This window comes from Pelophylax lessonae (genome assembly GCF_965119305.1).
Source record: "Pelophylax lessonae genome assembly, chromosome: 3".
Lineage (NCBI taxonomy): Eukaryota > Metazoa > Chordata > Amphibia > Anura > Ranidae > Pelophylax > Pelophylax lessonae.
This window is the reverse complement of record NC_138770.1, coordinates 42,514,211-42,530,747: the sequence shown is the minus strand read 5'-3', so window position 1 is coordinate 42,530,747 and position 16,537 is coordinate 42,514,211. Positions and strand designations below refer to the sequence as shown.

At 44.5% G+C, this 16,537-nt stretch overlaps 2 protein-coding genes and 1 pseudogene across 3 annotated transcripts in view; 2 read left to right on the top strand and 1 right to left on the bottom strand.

The window, feature by feature from the left end:
- LOC309550683 (uncharacterized protein) overlaps positions 1-16,537 on the bottom strand; it is a 3,164,715-nt gene that overhangs the window by 1,345,644 nt on the left and 1,802,534 nt on the right. The gene's annotated exons all lie outside the window — the stretch shown is intronic.
- LOC309550793 overlaps positions 1-16,537 on the top strand; it is a 1,525,103-nt pseudogene that overhangs the window by 1,417,585 nt on the left and 90,981 nt on the right. The window contains exon 23 of the transcript XR_014226173.1: positions 15,612-16,378. The product of XR_014226173.1 is annotated as an uncharacterized misc_RNA (transcript). The remainder of the gene's footprint in view (positions 1-15,611; positions 16,379-16,537) is intronic.
- Positions 5,754-11,533, top strand: LOC309550045 (gastrula zinc finger protein XlCGF66.1-like; the record flags this gene model as incomplete). Its single annotated transcript, XM_082250512.1, has 4 exons — positions 5,754-5,787; positions 10,394-10,522; positions 11,217-11,351; positions 11,438-11,533. Exons 2-4 carry the CDS (start codon positions 10,427-10,429, stop codon positions 11,531-11,533), a joined length of 327 nt encoding a protein of 108 aa, XP_082106638.1. The 5' UTR covers positions 5,754-5,787; positions 10,394-10,426.

Below are 16,537 nucleotides of genomic sequence, written 5' to 3'. Positions count from 1 at the left end.
TTTCCAAGGAACAGTTGCATGATATTTTCCCTCAGAAGCCAAGATGCCTGGAAACTGTGTAAACAAGCAGATAACTTCTGCTACATTTGTGGCGAGGTTCCTTTTGCATCTCAAAAGTGCAGTATTAGACCCCGTTCACACTGGGGCGATCCAACTTGCCGGGGCGACCTCACAGGTCGCGGCGCACAGCTCGCACCACGACCTCGGTGCGGCCGGCACGGACTTCATAGCATTGAAGTTAATGCAGGTCGCTCCAGGTCGCCCCAAAGAAGCTCCGGACCCTTTTTCTAAGTCGGAGCGACTTGTGTCGCTCCTATTAGAACGGGTCCACAGCTTCTCTATGGCAGGCGACCTAAGGCGACCTGTCAGGCGACCAGGTCGCCTGACAGGTCGCCCCAGTGTGAACGGGGTCTGACGGTGTACTGTTGAAAGTTTCAACTTGCCGAAATCTCCAACCACCCTCATCTCTTCCGCTGGCCGCGAGTCAATGCCCGTGCACAGCGGAGAACACTGTGCACGAGAGTTGGAGTTTTCGGCAAGATGTTTAACGCAACTGCGCATGCCCCCGACATTTGGAGCTGTTGTATATAGTTGGAGTTTTCGGCTAGATGTTTAACTTATTTGAATGGAAGGATTAAAAAAAAAAATACAGGCGGTCCGTATGTCCGTATATCATCCCATCCGTTTTCGGATGATATACGGACATAATGTATGTCTATGGGATTGCGGATGTCAGGGGATGACCATCCGCTGACATCCGATTTGCGTCCTTTCAGTTCTGTTCCGTTTTTTGGAACGGAACAGAAACCTATTTTTTCTTCTGTTTAAAAAACGGAAAGGACGCAAAATCGGATGTCAGCGGTGTCATCTGCTGACATCCGCAATCCCATAGACATACATTATGTCCGACTCCGTATATCATCCGCAAACAGATGGGATGATATGCGGACATACGGATCGGATGACACAAGTGTCACCCGTGTCTGTAAAAAAAAAAAGTGCCGGAGCGGATCAAAATACGGATCAAAAAGGACCCTTAATAAATACCAGTGCCTGGCAGTTGAAACCTTTGTATATGTTAATATATATATATACAATATATATATACACACAAAAGTTTCAACTGTCAGGCACTGGTATTTATTTAGTTATTTATTTATTTTATTTTTTTTAATCCTTCCATTAGGTCCGCCGGGCACATGCGCGGGGGTGTCCGGGACCGCGCGGGAGCGGGAGTGCTCCTCCGGCGGCGCGCGCTCGCTCCCCAGAGCCTCACAGGCTAGTGATGTACCCATACGTCACTTTGCCTGTGAGGGGCTGACCGCCGCAGTATATGTTAACACTACTGCCCATGCGCCCGACAGTTGGAGCTTTTGTATATATCTATATATATATATATATATATTAGTTATTTAAATGGAAGGATTAAAAAAAAAAAACTAACTAAATAAACGCCGGTGCCTGACAGTTGAAACTTTTTATATATATATATATATATATATATAGTGGCAGAGCGTTGCCCTGCCAGGATCTAAAAAGTGAATGTGACCCAGAATTCTCAACCAGGCAGGGGCTCCAGGGAGCTTGTAACATGAAGAGGAAACTGGCTTTTCAGTTTCCTCTGTGTTTTAAAAATTCCAGTTTGGGACCTGGAGCCTGGAGATTTCTAAGTGATCCGGGTGGGATGAAATCTCCTCCAATCCTGGGTCCAGCTATTCGGTATAGCCAGCATAATAATTGGTCAGGTGTGTGCTGTGCTTTTAGTAGTAATCTGATCATGGTTCTGGGCTCCATCCCGGCAGACAGGAGGTCTGACCTAGGAGTCAGTGCGGCACGAGGCTGCTGTGTGCACCCTTTTGGGTGATCGAAGTCTATGGGAGACAGACAAGGGCCTGAAGTGTGAAGGCCAGAGCAGCAGCACTGCAAGTTCAAGCCAGGAGGGCTGAATAATCATTTTTATTTTGCTGAGGACTAAAATGCTGAAACCCCTGCGAGGGAAACACTTGTTTTGTGTACAGAGTTTTCTTTTAATAAACATGGGCAAAGAAAGCCCTTAAAGAGGAAGTAAACCCTCCTCTACAACTTGTACCTATAGGCAAGCCTATGATAAGGCTTACCTATAGGTACTGTAAATATCTCCTAAACATGCACCGTTTAGGAGATATTTACCTTATATGTCGCCAGTGACGTCACTGGCGCATGCGCTCTGAAGGAACGGCCGATCGTGCCGTTCCTTCAGAGCCCCGTGCCGTGACTGTCGGCTCCCGCGCGCGTGCGCGGGAGTGACGTCACCGCGGCTCCGGCCAATCAGATGACCGGATGCCGCGATCCCGGAAGACGGGCGACTAGACATGTCGCCCGTCATAGAGGTGAGTGAGCGGCACGGCGGGGGCTCGTTCTGAGGTAAGTATTGCATAATGAGCTAATATGCGATGCATACTAGCTCATTATGTCTTTCTTTTGCAGGGTGTAAAAAAAAAAAAAAAAAAATTTATACGAGTTTACAACCTCTTTAAAGAAGAAACAGCGAGTGGCGGTGTCCTTAGGCCTCTTTCACACGGTCCGCCTCCTTAGGCGGATCCGTGTTGCGCAGCGGGGATCGATCCGCGATCCCCGCAGAGCCGGCGGATGACAGCTCCGTCTCCGCTTGCAGAGCGGAGAGGGAGGTGTCTCAGCCCCCGCTGCCCTCTATGGGGGATCGGATGAGAGCGGACCGCCTGTCCGCTCTCATCCGATCCGATCACTGAACGGATGGAAAAATAGGGTTTCCATCCGTCCAGATTTCACGGACAGGATCGGATACGGATGGCAGTGGGTGTCAGCGGAGGTGTCTCCGCTGACATCAGCTGCCCCATAGAGCTGCATGGAGGATCCGATCAGATCCGCCTAAAAAACTGACAGGCGGATCTGATCAGATCGCCCGTGTGAAAGGGCCCTTCAAGCTCTACGCTTGGTGTGAAGTCTCACTGTGTGTGTGTGTGTATATATATATATATATATATATATATAATTTCAACTGTCAGGCACTGGTATTTATTTAGTTTTTTTTTTAATCCTTCCATTTTTATAGATGGATATAAAAATAAATAAATGGGAGGATTAAAGATATATATATCTTTATATATATATATATTTTTTTTTCCTTCTTATCCTCCCATTTATTTATTTTTATATCTATCTAAAAAATGAAAGGATTAAAAAAAAAAAAAAAAACCTAACTAAATACCAGTGCCTGGCCGTTGAAACATTTGTATGTGTATATGTATGTATATATGTATGTGTATGTATATGTATATATATATATATATATAATTACAGCTAATAATATATATATATATATATATATATCTCTATCATACACACAAATTTCAACTGCCAGTACTCACTTTTGTTGCCAGCAGTTTAGACATTAACCACTTGCCGACTGCCGCACGACTATTTATGTCGGCAGTCAGCCCCTCACAGGCAGAGCGACGCAGGGATACGTCGCTAGCCTGTAAGGGTGTGGGGAGCGAGTGCGCGCCACCGGAGGCGCGCTCCCGCTCCGTCACAGACCCCCCGCACGTGTGCCCGGCGGACCCGATGTCCGCCGGGCACTCGCGATCGTCCGTGACAGCGGGAGAAAGGCAGGCGGCTAATGTAAACAAAGCTGCCTGTCAGTTCTCCCTGTGTAAGAATGGTGATCAAACGGTTCTACTATGTAGGACCGTTGATCACTGTTCTTACACACACAGCCACAGCCAATCACAGTTAGAAGCACGCCCCTAGGACACACTTAACCCCTCCCTCTCCAATACAGTTAACTCCTTCACTGCCAGTGTCATTTTTACAGTAACAGTGCATATGTATATATAGCACTGATTACTGTAGTAATGTCACTGGTAACCCCAAAAATGTCAGTCAAGGGTCCGATCTGTCCGCCCCAATGTCGCAGTCCCGCAAAAAAAAAAACGCAGATCGCCGCCATTATGCGTTAAAAAAAAAACAACAAAAATTACAAAAATCTTTCCCTTTGTTAGTAAACGCAATAACTTTTGCGCAAACCAATCAAAATACGCTTTTTGCGATTGTTTTTTTTTTTACCAAACATATGGTAAAATAAAAAAATTGGCCTAAAATGTTAAATTTTGATTTTTTTATTTTTTTGGGGGGAATTTCATATAAAAAAAATGTGAAAAATATTGTTATTTATGCAAAATTGACGCTTTTTTTTGTTTATAGCGCATGATCAAAAAATCGCACAGGTGATCAAATACCACCAAAAGAAAGCTCAGTTTGTGGGAAAAAAAGGATGCCAAATTCGTTTAGGTACAGCGTCGCACGACCGCGCAATTGTCCGTTAAAGTCACGCAGTGCCGATTCGCAAAATAGGCCCTGGTCAGGAAGGGGGTAAAATCTTCCGGGGCTTAAGTGGTTAATGGCTGTGTTGAGTTATTTTGAGGGGACAGCAAGTTTACACTGGTATACAAGCTGTACAATCACTACTTTACATTGTAGCAAAGTGTCATTTCCTCAGTGTTGTCACATGAAAAGATGAGGGGTGTACTCTCTTTTGTGAGATACTGTATATTTTAGATGCAAAATAGGGGAAAAGGACAAGAGTTGGGCCCCTCATTATTGTTGCATTACATGTGCAACTTATCTGTGTAATTGGCTAAACTGGCTAAAATTGGATAAAAAAGAGAGTCCATGCCTTTCACAGTCCCAATGGTGTGGAGGGAGAATGAAAATATTACATGAAAAACCAATAAATGAATTGAAAGCTAAGTTATTGGTATCAATAAAAAATATTTATAATGATTGGTGTGGCACCATTCTCATTGCTAGATCACATTTTTTATAAAATTTATGGAGCAGAATTGCACATCCCCCCTAGTAATTTTGAATTATTTTGGTGCAATTTTGACCAGAAGTTGTATCTTGGAAACTGGAGCCAATTAATACTTAGGATTTCAGTTTCCTGTATTAAAGACCCAATTCTGGTAAAATTTGGCTACTTTAATTTCCAAGTCTTTCTCCTTGCAGACCAGTGTATCAGTTGTTCTTAATGCCCCATACACACATGCAGATTATCTGCAGACTTTTGTCTGCAGACTTACCTTTTCTATGTAGTGCAAGGGCCTGCCGGATTGCATACAAATTGAAAGTGTTTAGGTTTGACCTCATATTATATGGTTTTGGTAAGTCTGCAGACAAAAGTCTTCAGATAATCTGCACGTGTGTATGGGGCATAAGAAAGGCTGGACTGGGCATTAAAATATATCTATCCCCCTTGGTGGGAGAGGTAGGGTTGCCACCTCATCCCTTTAAACCAGGACACATATTAATTACACAGGTTCTAAAGGCTAATATAATTCACATAAAACACTAAGTGAGTTTATTTACAGCCTTAATCAGCCACAGAACCTGTGTAATTAATATGTGTCCTGGTTTAAAGGGATGAGGTGGCAACCCTAGGGAGTGGAGATGACCCCATCTATAACCTTTGGAGGAACCCTGGCTGAGAAAGACTGGACTAGACAGTAATATATTTGTATCCCTCTTGGTGGGAGTGGAGATGACCCATCTGTAAGGATATACAGTACACACACACACAGCACAAGGCCGTGTTCACGCTACGAGATGTTTCTTGAGGCTTCAATTCCTCTGGGCCCCACAAGGTGATGATCTCACATCTATCCAGACAGGAAGTCTCTATGGAATACAGGAAGTGATGGCAGTACAGGCAGGAAATTCCATGTGGTAGCAAGTACAGAGGAGACATTGCTGAAACTGGCAGCAGAGGAGGTAATAAGATATTATTTCTCTTCCGTTCTTTCAAGATCTTCATGACGGATGGGTTGCATGTCCCAACTTTGGTTCACTAGAAGGAGCTGATTTTGCATCTTATCGTGGTCTGGAAAAACTTTAAAGATAGGTGATTCCACGTCAACTTCGACAGTTTTCTTACGGGACTCGCATGCGAAAAATGTCCTCTAAGGTTTTTCCATATATCCCATTTTTTGACGATTTTATCTACAAGAACAGGTCACGTCTAGCGAAGTCCTTCACCTTGACTAAAGGTTTCTCTGTGTGCTATCTTTTTGAAGAAGCATTTGTCAGAAAGTCTTCCTGCGCATAGTGAAAAAATATGTGTTCAAACGAATAGATTGAAAATAAAATGACCAGAATAAATGAAATAAAATAACTGAGAAATCCACAATGTCCCTGAATTCGAACACAAAAACGGGTTAGAAATGTAGATGCATTCCAACAATATTTGACCAAATATTTAAAGAACATTCAACACACCCGGACTGCGGTCGTGCATGATAACGTCCCTGCTTGGACTCTGCCCTGAAGTTTTGCTCCCTCGCGTATTCGGGGGAATGTGGAAATCCAGGCAGTATCATTATCGCCCACGGCCACCGTTACTTCTACTTCAATCACCATAAAAGTGACTTGTGCAGGTAATCGAAAGTTGTCAAACTCAAAAAAGTTCCTAATCCAAATAATCAGATAGTTTGGCCCCTCCAGTAAGGCCCAAACATGCTTGTTTTTATCCCTCTGGCAACGCCAATCCCCTGACACTGGCCTCCGGTGAAGATACATTATGCCACGGGAATTCAGACCTCCAAAACAATCACCCCGGTATCGACCGAGATGTCCACATAGCAAGCCGCAAACACATTAGTACATGAAAGATCTCCACTGTGCATAAGTCCTTAAAAATTATTTATGAAATCACAGATTGTGCATTTACATGTCAATGGATGTACATAGAGCCAGGACATTTTTCAGGGGGGAACGCAGATCCGGTGTTCTGCCGAAAACTCCAACTTGCCAAAATCTCCAACCTCGTCACTTCTGGTAACTCTCTCCAGCAGCTATAATTAGAGATTTTGACGAGTTGCTGTTTTCACACACCACAGGAAGCCTATACATTCAGGTACACAGTATAATGAGTGGACATTGTTAGTCTACCTGTTATTAACCAGAAAAATGGCCGCCTCCAAGGGAGCGACAACTTTTTTCCTCGTTACCCGGTGTTCTGTGAAAAGAGACAACTGGTCGTGTACCGGAGTGTATTGGCTGCCGGTGGTCTGTGAAAACAGCAACTCATCGAATCTCCAATTATTCCTGCTGTAGTCACCGAAAGTGGGGTGGTTGGAGATTTTGGCGAGTTGCAGTTTTCAAGAGAACACCGGCACCTCCAGCACTGACTGTATGTAATAGCAAAGGGTGTTGGGTGTGCTGGAGGGTCTATTGATGCTGGGGGATCTGTTGTCACTGGTGGGAATCTGTTTTTGTGTGAGGGTCTATTGTTGCTGGTGGGGGATATATTGTTGCTGGGGGTCTTATGTTGCTGGTAGGGATCTACTGTTAAGGGAGACAAAAGGAAGACCTCACCTTTTGGCACAAGCGCCCAACACATCCTCTTTTCTTCCTACTGTTAAGGGAGAGGTCTATTGTTGCTAGCTGCTGGAGGGTCTATTGATGCTGGCTGCTAGAAGATCTGTTGTTGCTGCTGGGGGGGGTCGAATTTTGCTGGGTTGGATTTTTTGTTTTTGGGTGTGGTATTTTGTTGTAGGTGGTCCATTGTTGCTTTGTGGGGGGGATCTATTATTGCTGGGGTAGTCTTATGTTGCTGGTAGGGATCTACTGTTAAGAGAGGTCTATTGTTCCTAGCTGCTGGAGGGTCTATTGATGATGGCTGCTGGGAGATCTGTTGTTACTGCTGGGTGGACCTTATGTTTCTGGGTGTGGTATTTTGTTTGCAGGTGCTCCATTGTTCCTTTGTGGGGGATCTATTGTTGCTGGTAGGGATCTACTGTTAAGAGAGGTCTATTGTTGCTAGCTGCTGGAGGGTCTTTTGATGATGGCTGCTGGGACATCTGTTGTCGCTGCTGGGGGGTACAATGTTGCTGGGTGGATCTTTTGTTTCTAGGTGTGTTATTTTGTTGGGGGGTGGTCCATCGTTGCTTTGTGGGGGATCTATTGATGCTTGGGTGGGGTCCATTGTTGCTGGGGTGGAATCCATTGTTGTTGCGGGGAGGGGGTCTATTGATGTGTGGGAGATCTATTGTTGCTAGCTGCAGGGGATCTATTTTGCTGCTTTTCTTGTTATCATTAACAAAATGATACTTGGTTCTGTATTCTCTAAAAGGGGTGGTACTGGGAGGTGGGTAGAGGGTGTAACCAAGGGACAATGCTTAGAGTTGGGTAGGGGGTAGAACCAAGGGACGATGCTCAGAGATGTGTAGGGGGTGGCTCCAAGGGACGATGCTTAGAGGTGGGTAGGGGGTGGCTCCAAGGGACGATGCTTAGAGGTGGGTAGGGGATGGCACCAAGGGACGATGCTTTAGAGGTTGGTAGGGGGTGGAACCAAGGGATGATGCTCAGAGGTGGGTAGGGGGTGGAACCAAGGGACGATGCTCAGAGGTGGGTAGGGGCTGGAACCAAGGGACAATGCTCAGAGGTGGGTAGGGGGCCGAGACAAGGGGTGACGCAGAAGAGGGGAGTTCCTGCACCTATCCTATGCATTAAGGTTTAAATGGAAGACGCCGCTCCGGTGCGCGATAATGACACTGTCTGGATTTTCCACATTCCCCTGAAGACGCAAAGGCCTGCAACTTCAAGGCAGAGTCCAGGTAGTAATGTCATCGTGCACGACCGCAGTCCAGAGTGTGTTGACTGCGAATTTTATTTACATATTTGGTCACATTTTGGTGGAGTCAAAGCATCTACAATTGTCAGAGTCTTCTACTCCTCCAATAGCCAGTTGACTTCCCGGAAGATTTGCCCCCCTTCAAGACCAGGCAATTTTTTTTGCTATTTAGCCCTGCATTGCTTTACCACTTAAAGACCGCCCACCGTAGTTTTACTGCGGCAGGCTGGTTCTTTCCCATGAAGCGACATAACTGTACGTCGCTTCGCAGGACGGCTAGTGGGAGAATGCCCATTTGCCACGGGAAGCCAATCAGAGGGTCCAGCGGCCTCGATTGCCAGGCAACCGCGATTGCTCCCCGTGGAGACAGAACGGTGGTCTATAGTTGTAAATACAACAGACTGTTGTTCTGTCAGTTATGAACACAGGGATCCTGTGATCCTCTTATTTCGGAACACAAGTCTCTGTGTTCATTCCATAAGCCCATCACCCCCACACGGTTAGAAAGCACTCCCTAGGGACACATTTAACCCTTTGATCGCCCCTGGGGTTAACGGTGCATATTTTTAGCACTGATTACTGTAGTAATGTCACTGGTCCCCAAAAAATGTCAATGTCAGTTTGGGGGTCCGATCTGTCGAAGTCCCGCTAAAAAATCGCAGATCGCCGCCATTACTAGTGAAAAAATAAATATACGCTTATTGTTTTATTTTTTTACAAAAATATGTAGCAGAATACAAATTGGCCTAAAATTATGAAAAAATTAGATTTTTTTTTTATTATTATTGGAAATGTTATATAGCAGAAAGTAAAAATATTTTTTTTTTTTCCAGAATTGTTGTTCTTCTTATTTTTTGCGCTATAAACAAAAAAAATAAAAAATCAGAGGTGATCAAATACCACCAAAAGAAAGCTCTATTTGTGGGGGAAAAAAGGAGATCAATTATACAGTCAATCATAGGCAGTGAGGCATTTCCGGGCCCGCAGTTGCTAATATATACGCCCTGACTAGGCTGCCTATGATTGGTGATGTGCAGTGATGGCTTCCTGGAGAGATTGCTTAGGATGGTTGGGACTCTGATCCAAACATTTGGGTTACAATTTTATTTGGGTACAGCGCCACGCAATTGTCAGTTAAAGTAACGCAGTGCCGAATCGCAAAAAATGGCCTGGCCATTAAGGGGGGTAAATCCGGTCCAGAAATGGTTAACTGACAGTTGCGCGGTCATGCAAACTAAATCTATGTATATTTTTCCCACAAATTGAGCTTTGTTTTAGTGGTATTTAATCACCTCTGTGTTTTTTATTTTTTGCGCGATAAAAAAAAGACCAAAAGTTTTGAAAAAAAACCCCAATATTTTTTACTTTCTGCTATAAAACATATGCAATAAAAAAAATCGAATTTCTTCATAAATTTAGGCCAATATGTATTTTACATATTTTTAGTAAAGAAAAAACCTAATAAGCGTATAGTGATTGGTTCACGCGAACGTTAAAGCGTCTACAAAAGTGAAAGTGAAACAAACAGTGGGAGAAAAATAAATAAATAAGTGGCCGTGCAATAGTGCACTGGCCGGGACCTGAGGCCTGGTAAGGGAAAAGAGAATTTCTGATCCAGCAGGTCAGGAGGGTTCTGAGTTTTGTAATAGACACTAAATACTCCAGACTAAATGTTCCAATGGGGTCCACATCCTATTATTGTGTGACCAAACCATCCAAATAATTCTTACTTTCGTTTTCCCAAAGTTATCCGTCTACAAGTAGACCTATATAGATCACATGATGGCACCAATGAGGATGGAGGAGGACCGGAGTCACATAACTGAGAAGATACTAAACCTCACCCTGGAGATCATCTACCTGCTGACCGGAGAGGTAAGGAGGATTCTGGGAGGTCACATGACATCACTCTTATCTCTTAATAAAACACAGACCTGACCGGTGTAACGTTAGAATTACCTACCCCATGAGAAAAACCTACCCTTGTCACTTCCGGCCAGGAACAGCTGAGCAGCGCAGCAGTGCGCATGCTCACAGCCCTGGATACCTAATGGAACAGCTGAGGAGCTGACTAGTGCACATGCGCACTAGTATGAAAAGATCACGGTGTCTGTGAAAAAAACCTACTGACGCGGCGGTTACATAAAACAGCTGTGCTGCAATATGAGTCATCTCCGCTCCTGTCCCTGTCACTACCCTGATCTTGGCTAGTAAATATAAAAGCGGCTCTCGGCTCCGTCATTTATGTTTCCATACACCCGCCGCCGCTTTTATATTTACTTGCCGAGATCAGGGTAGTGACAGGGACAGGAGCGGAGATGACTCATATTGCAGCACAGTTGTTTTAATGTAACTGCTGCAGTACACACACTGCCGTGCACCGGAAGTGACGAGGGGTAGGTTTTTCTCACGGGGAGGTAATTCTCACAGAACACCGGAGAGGTGAGGAGGATTCTGGGAGGTCACATGACATAAATCGTATCTCTATTAGAAAAACACAGACCTCACTGGAGGGGTGAGGAGGATTCTGGGATTCTAACATGACATTCCTATTGGTTTCTCAATACAGAGTGTTCCTCTTCTGAAGTCAGGAGACCATTTGACCATCACAGTGCCTCCATGTGACTCCCTAAAACCTGAGAGACACAACATGCAGAAGATTCTAGAAGTCACCAAGAAGATGATGGAGCTGCTGACAGGAGAGGTGAGCGGTGTTGGGAATTCTGGGATATTATCCAGTAACAGACAAGGGATGTGTCTGGATGGTGACTGTATCATTGTGTGTGTCAGGTTCCTATAAGGTGTCAGGATGTCACTGTCTATTTCTCCATGGAGGAGTGGGAGTATTTAGAAGGACACAAGGATCTCTTAATAGAGAATCTCTGATAGTATCATTATGATCTGTACATTATATGTATCATTACAATTTATGGAATTTTTTTTAAATATTCAAAGTAAAAACCTGAGTGACTCCAAAGTTGAGGTTAGGACAGAAGACGAGACGTATGTTGATTACAGCAAATGTTTTATTATATCTTTCAGAGTGGAAAACTCTGGGATGATAATATCATTGTTAAAGAAGAGTATAAAGAGGAGGATGAGGAGTATGGAGTGATGGAGAAGTTTTCAGAAGGACACAAGGATATGATAGAGCCACCAAATACCAGGAACCCACCAGAGAGATGTCCCCGTCCTCTGTATTCCCGGGATTCCACCCAGGAAGATCACACCATTCCTCACCAATACGAGGTTAGTGGGACAGAGCATCTAGAGCATTGGACTTGGGGAGGTTGATGTGATGTTACAATATTTAAGCTTATGCTTTACAGATATCATTTTCTTGGTTTAGAGAGAAGATCTGATAGATATAAAAGTTGAGGCTAAGGAAGAAGAAGAGAGATATGTGAGGGATTATCAGCAGTCTATGGAGGAGGATGGAATAACGGGGACATTTATAGAGGAGGACACTCCTACAGAGATCAGCACAGGTGGGTCATTAGCACTAAATACATTCCTCCACCCATACTGCTCACTCATTGGCCCATAGTAAGGCAAGGACTGGGTGATATCAGCCTATAACACTCTGGTCACTTTCCTGAGCTGTGTGTCCCGTCCTGTATTCCTGTATTTCTCTCGGATAATCTTCCATCTCTGTGCTGCAGACACAATTTATGTATTTAAAAAAAAACAAAGAAATTTCCATGCTCCACTTACCGACTAGCCTGCGACCAACCGAATTGACCTGTCCAGCAAAATACATTAAAAACAGGGTTTCAGTTTGCACACATTTGCAAATGCATACGTAAGCTAAAGGCCCTGTCAAGGCACTCCATTTTCTGTAGTCCACTCCTAACTCTAGCCACTTGTTAGTACGGTTAATATGCTGGTCAGGCAACGCACTGGCACCTTTGCTGCCATAGTGCTTTGCGCTGGGTGTTCAGTGTGCCCCTGTGCCCTGAACCTGGAAGGAGGGGTGGGCTCCTTCCAGGTTCACCTGCCCTCTGCCTATCCATTAAAATGCATGTGCTTCCATTATGGAGACTCTCAGGAGTTCTAGTTAGGACTACAGAAAACAGGGTGCCTTGCCGGGGCTCTGTGGCTTACGCATGTATTTGCAAATGAATGCAGACTAAACCCCTGTTTTAACGCATACTGTTAGACAGGACAATTTGGTTGGGCTTAGAAATTTCTTTGGTTTTGTATGGCATACGTTGCTCTTCCAGCGCTTCTTGTTGCAAAGACCAATTATAGGTGGGGGCAGTGGCCACTTGTTTGTACACTTTATGTATCTAGACTAGATTTATGTAGATTCTGGGGTTCAGTTGGCAGAAAATGTTGGTTTTCACCATAGGAGATGTTCTACAAAGACACCTGGTTTATGGGTCTAGGGCAGTGGTCTCCAAACTGCGGCCCAGGGGCTAGATGTGACTCTTTGCTTGCTTTTATCTGGTCCCTGGAGCATTAATTCCCCCACTTTCAGCAACCGTGGGGCATAGTTCCTGCCACTGACATCGACAATGAAGCACTATTCTTCCCACTGACACCAATGATGGAGCACTATTCCTCCCACTGATACCAATGATGGGGCACTATTCCTTCCAGTGACACCAATGATGGGGCACTATTCCTCCCACTGACACCAATGATGGGGCACTATTCCTCCCACTGACACCAATGATGGGGCACTATTCCTCCCACTGACACCAATGGTGGGGCACTATTCCTCCCACTGATACAAACAATGGAGGAATATTCCTTCCAATGACACCAAAGGGGCACTACATCTCCCACTAATACCAGTGACGGGGCTGTATTTCTCCCACTGACGCCAATGATGAGACACTATTTTTCCCACTGACACCAATGATGAGACACTATTACTTCCACTGACGCCAACAATGGGGCACTATTCCTCCCACTGATTCTAATGATGGGGCACTATTCCTCCCACTGATTCTAATGATGGGGCACTATTCCTTCCACTGATACCAACAATGGGTCACTATTCCTTCCACTGACACCAACAATGGGGCACTATTCCTCCCACTGATCCCAATGATGGGGCACTATTCCTCTAACTGACACCAATGATGGGACACTATTTCTCCCCCTGATACCAATGATGGGGCACTATTCCTCCCACAGACACCAATGATGGGGCACTATTCCTTCCACTGACACCAATGATATGGCACTATTCCTTCCAGTGACACCAATGACGGGGCACTATCCCTCCCACTGTTACCAAAGATGGGTCACTATTTCGCCCACTGATACCAATGATGGCGCACTATTCCTCCCACTGACTTAAGGGGCGTTACAATACCAATACTGATACCAATGATGGGGCTGTAATGCTCCCACTGACGCCAGTTATGAGACACTATTTTTCCCACTGACACCAATGATGGGCACTATTCCTCCCACTGATACCAATGACAGGGCACTATTCCTCCCTTTGATACTAATGATAGGGCACTATTCTCTCCACTGACACCAGCAATGGGGCACAATTACTCCTCCTCATAATACCAATGATGGGACATGTTCTTCTCCCACTGGCCACAGTCTGGCCCCCTCCTAAAGCCTGAAGGACAGTGAACTGGCTCTTTGTTTATAAAGTTTGGAGACCCCTGGTCTAGGCACTTACTGAATACCAATGAATCTTGACTCTATTCACTATATACATATATACTCTATGTTGTACATTACATACTCCTGACCCTTGCACTATATACTCTATGTTATAAATGATATTATTCAGATACTATATAGTGCTAACTGTCGTACCCTATACAGTATGTTGTACATTACATAGTCCTGACTTCTGCTCTCTCTATCCACTGCTGTATATAAACATAATATGGATTCTCTTTGTTACACCCATTTTCTACCAACTGGACATCTTATATCTGATGATTTGATTGGAGGACAGACTTTTACAAGGTGATAATAATGTGATAACATCCTCAAACTTTGGGACCTTAAACAGAAAGTGATAATGAGGGAGGAGTCAGTAACCCAATGATGGCGGTCTTCAGGATCAGTCCAGTCTTCATCTTGGTTGTTCTCCCCCCATCCTCACTCTCTGACCTCTGGTGGGGCTCAGCCCCGCTGTTATTCATGACTAAATCATGGACTAAATAAGGAAGTGCAGGACTTCTTGTGTTGGGAAGATGGCAATGAGTGAGAGAGGGGGAGGGGGACACTCGTCCTATAATCCCCCCTTATCACTGTCACTCCTATAAAAGACAGTTCTCGTTGTTTCCTCACTCTCTGACTAAGGTCCATGAATAAAGAAATGAACTGGTAGGAGATCAGAGGACCCATTTACTAGTTACCTTGAGGGTGGAATTGTAAGATCCTCAGAGACAAAGCTGTCTGATGTGGGCGGAGTCCTGATTTAGGGGAACCAATCTGCTCATGTCTAGTAATAATCTTTTTATTTCTATTTTAGTAGATGGACGGGAGATGAGGAAAACCTCAGAGGATTGTCTCACTTTGTCTCCAGACTGTAAAGTAGAAGATGAGGACATCACACAGTATAGTCCAGGAGAAAACCCGGCTACCTCAAATATCCATCCGGCACCACACAGTGTAGATGGACCATCGTATTCCTCTTATCCTGATGAACCTCAGACTGTGAGGGACAGTGCCGTCCTTCCAACAGTCAAGAGGTTTTCCTGTACTGAGTGCGGGAAGTGTTTCCGTTCTAAATATAATCTTAATGAGCATAAAAGATCTCACACAGGTGAGAAGCCGTATTCCTGCCCTGAGTGCGGGAAATGTTTGTCCGATAAATCCTCTCTTTACAAACATCAGAGATCTCACACGGGGGAAAAGCCATTTTCCTGTTCTGAGTGCGGGAAATGTTTTTCACAGAAGTCCCATCTTTCTAAACATCAGAGATTGCACACAGGTGAGAAAACGCATTCCTGTCCTGAGTGCGGAAAATTGTTTGTAGGAAAATCAGAACTTGTCATACATCAAAGGTCTCACACAGGAGAAAAACTGAATTTCTGTTCTGAGTGCGGGAAATGTTTTGTACGACAAACAGAACTTGTCACACATCAAAGATCTCACACGGGTGAAAAACCGTATTCCTGTCCAGCGTGCGGGAAATGTTTTTCAGTTAAGTCCCATCTTTACAGACATGAGAAATTGCACACGGGGGAGAAGCCGCATTCCTGTCCTGAGTGCGGGAAATGTTTTTTACAGAAGTCTAATCTTACCGTACATCAAAGGTCTCACACGGGTGAAAAGCCATATTCCTGTTCTGAGTGCAGGAAATGTTTTACAAAGAAGTCCAATCTTCTGAAACATCAAAGGTCTCACACAGGTGAGAAACCATATTCCTGTCCTGAGTGTGGGAAATATTTTGGCCAAAAATCAGAGCTTGTCACACATCAAAGGGTCGCACACCGGTGAAAGCCATATTCCTGTTCTGAGTGCGGGAAATGTTTTACAAAGAAGTCCAATCTTCTCAAACATCAAAGATCTCACATGGGTGAGAAGCCGTATTCCTGTCCTGAGTGTGGGAAATGTTTTGGACAAAAATCAGAGCTTGTCACACACCGGTGAAAGCCATATTCCTGTCCTGAGTATGGGAAATGTTTTACAAAGAAGTCCAATCTTCTCAAACATCAAAGATCTCACATGGGTGAGAAGCCTTATTCCTGTCCTGAGTGTGGGAAATGTTTCGGACAAAAATCAGAGCTTGTCACACATCAAAGGGTCACACGCCAGGGAAAGCCATATTCCTGTCCTGAGTGTGGGTAATGTTTTTAAAAAAGTCTAATCTTGTCAAAGATCTCACACGGGTGAGAAGGCATATTCCTGTCCTGAGTGTGGGAAATGTTTGGGACAAAAATCAGAGCTTGTCACACATCA